Here is a 5,738-nt window from a genome sequence, read left to right as displayed (position 1 = left end):
TTTGGTACAACAATATGGTCGAAATGCTTTTCTTTCTTACTAAGTTTGGTATATCAATTTTCTTTCCCATAAAGTCTGGTACACCAGTCAATTGATATACTAGATTTAAAGAGAAAGAAAAGCATAGTTGATCGATATACCATACTTCGAGAGAAAGAAATGAATATCAATCGTTAATATGTCAAATCAAAAGTATATACATTATACATTTTTATATATAATATAGAATTTCGTTAGTATAATAATAAGGATAGAAAATCAAACTTTTAATCTCTGAAAGGTGATAATGGTCACTACCGTTGACCTAAGTTCATTTTCAGCTATGTCAATGATATTTACATTATTTTAAGCGGAAAAGACCTCTTTTTTTCCATCCATCTTTTGTCAATATAAAAACAAAACTTACCCATCTTGAACCCAATTTACTAAGCCCCACATAAACAGGTAATAGTAATATACAAACCGTTCATCGTTCGCTCACCCATCCAACCGCTAAATCTTCAGTCAGGCGATAGACTAGCGAAATGGGTGCTCTGAAAGCTGTGGCGCTCATCGCTGGAGATTGCAACATTAGAGGCTCCATCCAGTTCGTCCAAGATTCAAATGGTCTGTTTTTGTATGTGGGTTTTTGTTTGCGATGCTTGTTTGAAGGTTTTTCTGTGCGATGCTTGTGTTTTTGCTTCGTTTGATCCAATTGCTTATAAGGATTTTTGAGTCTCGAGGTGGGTTTTTATTGTTGATTGAAGTTAAGATGAATATGAACAGGAGCGACCCATGTTAATGGAAGAATTAGTGGTCTCTCCCCTGGACTCCATGGCTTCCATATTCATGCTCTTGGCGATACCACAAATGGCTGTAACTCCACTGGTAATCCCCCCGGCCCCCGCCCCCCTCCATAGTTTCACCTCGTTTTGCTGGTTGATTTTCTTTTCCTTTTTCCTGTCAGGGCCTCATTTTAATCCGTTGAAGAAGGACCATGGAGGTCCTAGGGATGCAGAACGTCACGTAGGGGATTTGGGGAATATCTGGGCAGGTCCAGATGGTTAGTAAAGTTTCTATATTTTGGCTTTTGATTTTTTTTTTTTTTTTTTTTAAGTTCTTTTTTAATAAAGAAACAATTAAATTGATAAATAAAATTTGGAGAAAACCCCAAAACACCTATAGTTGATTACAGGAGAGATTGCCAATTGGTAACTAAGAAAGAAGGTAAGGTGTAATGTTTAAATGAATTCTTAATTTGGCACCAAGAAAAATTAGTAAAAAGAACTCATCGAACAAAATTGGAAAAAGAGTCGCGAAAAAGTCGCTGTTTCTATCGCCTTATGATAGCCCGAGAAAGCCCAACCAAATCATCTTCTTAGTACCATCAAAAGGATGATCCACCAACAATGTAGCAAGCAAGAAGATCAATGACGGAATTAGGACACGACATAGAACAACCAAAAGCCTCCAAGATAACATTCCAAAACTTTGACGCAAGAGGGCAATGCATAAACAGATGGTAGGTGATTCGGAATGATGATAACACATAAGACACCGGGAAGGCGATAGAGACATATAAGGCATCTGACACTGTAGACGGTCTGCAGTATTTGTGGCACCCAAAGAAAAATTTTGATCTTCTTCGAATAAGAATCCTTCCAAGTTCCAAATAACATATCAGTAGTTTTGGAATGTTCTTGAGAAACGTAGGCAGTAGCTTTTCCCCTTCCTCGTATGACATTTTAGCAGTGGCTTGTTTCAGGGGTTGCTGAAGTTTCCATTACAGATAGGCTGGTAAGTCTGTTAAACGGATTGCTTATTTCCTGATCCTTTTAGAGTGCTTCTTATTCAGTGAGTTGTTCTATCAGTCCTGTTTCTTGTTCATTTGGTTAATTGCCTGTTGTGCTCATGTGAGCCACTGTTGGCCTTTTCATATGCAATTCATTTCGATGATGTAAGTTGTGGATTGTGGTTTCATTTTGCTCTTCTATTTTGAAGTGTAGATTTCACTTAAGGGACCTCATTCAATACTAGGTCGGGCAGTTGTCGTGCACGCTGATCCTGATGATCTTGGCAAAGGTAAGAGTTCATTTTCGAATATCTTATCTTGTTTCTTGGGCTTAAGTTTATTCTATCCTAACATTGTGAAGTGGAAATCGTATTCAAAGTAATACAGTTTCTTCACACACTCAAAACACCTCCTTACACTTTTTATTCTGTTGATTATAGAATGAGAGTGTGACTTCGTCAGTTGGAAAGATTGTATTTGAATGATGATTTTATTATTGATATTCAAGCTTATTTCGTCCTTTCACATTGTTGACTTTATGGCTAATTGTGTTAAATGCAATAGGCGGGCATGAACTAAGCAAGACGACTGGGAATGCTGGTGCAAGAGTTGGATGCAGTTAGTATTCTAATTCTCTCTACATATTTGGTTTTGGTTTATCAACATAATAAGTCCTCGAAAAACAGTGGGGGTGAGGTAGGTAGATTTGGCACGAATAAAATATATAATAAAATAAAAAATATTTGTTCTACTGCTATAATAGGAAGTGTTATATGATGATGATATGGTCCATCTCTAATGAAATGAAATGATTCAGGTTTGCTTAAATTTAGAAACAACTTTGGTTTGTTTATTTTTGATAAACAACGAATTTCTTTACACAAGGAGATGCTTACAAAAAGAGAAGATTAGCCATGTAACAAATGGATTAGGAGCTTATCCAAAAGCCCTCCAGTTGACTAAAACAAAAAAGATTCGTATATTTGTAATAACAGTAAATGTTAAAAAGGTCCGCCAGTTTCAGGCCAGAACTCTGCTAAGCTCCTGGAAAAAAAAGCCTTCTATTTCTTGTACCCGAAGCTCCTTCAGGTCACATCTATGATGATCAACCCACAAGGAAGGGAAGAAGATCAGTCTTAAATAAAAGATATCACATCACTTGGACACTTAGCATAAGAAAAAGAAAAGGGAAAAAAAAAAAAAACTGTGAGGAGCAAGTGGAAGGACAAAACGAGTAAAGAAATGCTCGGACGAGGATAAGGGTGCATCTATTGAAAATAATTTTTTCCCCTTCCTTTTTGGTGGTGGACTTGGTGGTTATGTTGTTAAGAAACTAACCTTTCATTGAGCGAATTGAAATAAAGTACAAGGGTATATAAAAAACCTGCAAAAGGAGTTCCAACTACTTATAAGAACAGACTCGGGTCCAATAAAAAAAGACCCAATTAATTATTATACAAAAATTGAATCACGAAAGCCCATAAAGAGGCATTAAACCTCATCACTTCCTATACCTCATCCAAAGACCTCTTGATGTCTCTAAATATATTATTCCTCTTGAGCCATATGTCCCACAAAATAATGAAGATACAAGCCTGCATCAACACTCTTCCTTATCGTGAAAGGGAGAGTTCATCACGATCTCTTTAACCATAGACCTAGTTCCCATTACACACCAAATCAACACCAAATGTACTAAAGCAAAGACTCCATATGAAGTGAGCAAACTAATAACCTCACGTAGGTGATCAAGATCGACCTTATGACGCCTGCAAAGGACACACCATTGCAGCCACAACTCGAAGGAAAAATTCATCTGGATGATCTTGGCTGTTAACTCTCCCATGCAAAATTTTTCATGTGAAAAACTTCACTTTCTTAGGTATCTTAAATTCTTAACCTCCATGAGGCTTTCATTGAAGGATTCATGAATCATGATGGCAAAGCCATTCCTACTCCAAAGGGGGCTCAATTTGGTATGGTCAACAAAAGATTCAGATAGCTAAGTCTAAGAGTAGCCAATAACATTTGAAGGTTGAAACTTGAAAGCAAGAAATCAAGAGAAACGTCAGCAGTAGGTACAGATAAGGGGAAAACGATATTATCTAATGATCTACTTAGTTCTTTAGTAGGTGTTACCAGGAAGAACCATAAATACAATGTAGTTCCTGAGAGGAAGACAATCAAATCTCACTTGTAACCTCTATTTGAAGCAACCCTTGAGTCTTAATCCAGGAGGTACTATCTAAAGAAAAAGGAAATTCACTAATCACTGAATGAAAGAGGACAAAAGAAAAACATAACTACAAGTTAGACTATTGGATGTAATACAAAATTTGCAGTACTGCAAGGGCATTGGATATCGATCACAATTATAGTGAATATGTAATTTTCCCTTAATTGGCCTTTAGCTTTCCCTTCCTTAGAGACGGATTGCCTCAATTTAGTGCTCAAGAATCATCCTTTCAAAGATTCAAAAGTTTTGTGGTTGCAAATGAACTTAGGCTTCGTTTGATAATCATTTCGTTTTTTGTTTTTTTGAAAATTAAGCCTATTTCATCCTCATTTTGTATGATAGTTTGCATATTTCTTAAGTACAATGGCTGAATTCTTTACCAAATTCCAAAAACAAAAACAAGTTTTTAAAGGCTACTTTTTTTAGTTTTCAAAATTTGGCTTGGTTTAAAAACCATTGATAAAAAGTAGTTAATAACGGAAGAAATTTGAAGGTAGAAATAGTATCTATAGGCTTATTTTTCAAAAACAAAAAACCAAAAACCAAATGATTACCAAATGCGGGGCCATAGCTTTTATTTGGGCCTTTGGAATGAATGCCATAATCAATTAAGACCAAGAAAACCAAAGAAAACCGTTTCTTGGTCATTTTGTCAGAAAGTTTGAATCCTCCACCCACTAAAGGAAGAAAGAAGGGGGAAAGACTCCTTTTTTTGCAATTACAGCTACTACTCTTATGGCTAATTGGAGAATCTTTTTGTAATCATTCTTGATGGGTCCAACCCTTTTGTTTCATTTCATCATCCCAACCAACCCATATATATATATATATATTATAAGCATTTTCTATATCCACCTCTCTTTCATCTTGAGACTGGTTCTTAAAAGCGCTAATTATTATGATAATGATTCTTATTATGGTTTAAAGTCTCTGACCCATGTGAGGCCTTTTCTCATTGGTATTGAAAAGCTATCTTCCCATTACTCTCTTGTTCTTTTCGTTCGTAATTTTGTTATAATTTTTTTTTCTTCTTTCCTTGATTGTTGGGCAGGCATTATTGGAATTCAATCCTCTGTCTAAAGGTTGGCTGTGCTGGAAAAACAAACAAGTGTTCAGAAAGATAATGTGTTATATTCTCTCTCTCTCTCAATTTGTTTCTTTGTTTAGTCTTGTAGCATTTGCAGTTATAATTATCCCAAGCTACAAATAAACATCACTCATGGCTTTGGAAGCTATGGCACATGTTTTATGATACTGTATTCATAAAAAGCTAGGATCACTGGCCCCATTTGTCAAGTTTTGAGATGGGTTTTTGCAAGAATATAAATTTCTTTGCTTGTTTCATGGTTGTTTAAAATGTATATATACGTATATATTGAGTACAAGAACTGAAAATAACTAAAAGGACAAAAGTCCAAACAACTATATGACAACATCACGAGACATAATCAATGTAAACCAAGAACTGAAGAATCCTCGTCCTTTAAAGTTTTACTCGCAATGTGTATGTTATCATTATTCAAGATAAAAATATCTCGCAATATGTATGCTATCATTATTCAGGATAAAAATATTTCATAAAACTATGGGATCGTGTTATCTTCCTTTTTCTACATATTTATTTTTTAGAAATTGATAAGAGTGAAGTGAGAGATTATCATTAAGGGTGTTAAAAAAATCCGATGACCCGAAAAAATCGATCAACCCAACTCAACCCGTGCGGTTTGGGTT

General features: G+C 35.5%; 1 protein-coding gene across 1 annotated transcript; it reads left to right on the top strand.

Moving 5' to 3' along the window:
* Positions 1–246: 246 nt before the first annotated feature.
* On the top strand, positions 247–5,351 carry CSD3 (copper/zinc superoxide dismutase 3). Its single transcript, XM_039027284.2, has 7 exons — positions 247–606; positions 766–867; positions 947–1,042; positions 1,745–1,776; positions 1,986–2,061; positions 2,336–2,389; positions 5,059–5,351. Exons 1-7 carry the CDS (start codon positions 525–527, stop codon positions 5,085–5,087), a joined length of 471 nt encoding a protein of 156 aa, XP_038883212.1. The 5' UTR covers positions 247–524; the 3' UTR covers positions 5,088–5,351.
* The last annotated feature ends 387 nt before the right edge of the window (positions 5,352–5,738 follow it).

The sequence above is a fragment of the Benincasa hispida genome, chromosome 3, assembly GCF_027475165.1.
Source record: "Benincasa hispida cultivar pf3 chromosome 3, pf3_genome.v1.1, whole genome shotgun sequence".
NCBI lineage: Eukaryota > Viridiplantae > Streptophyta > Magnoliopsida > Cucurbitales > Cucurbitaceae > Benincasa > Benincasa hispida.
This window is presented reverse-complemented; position numbering and strand designations above follow the sequence as displayed.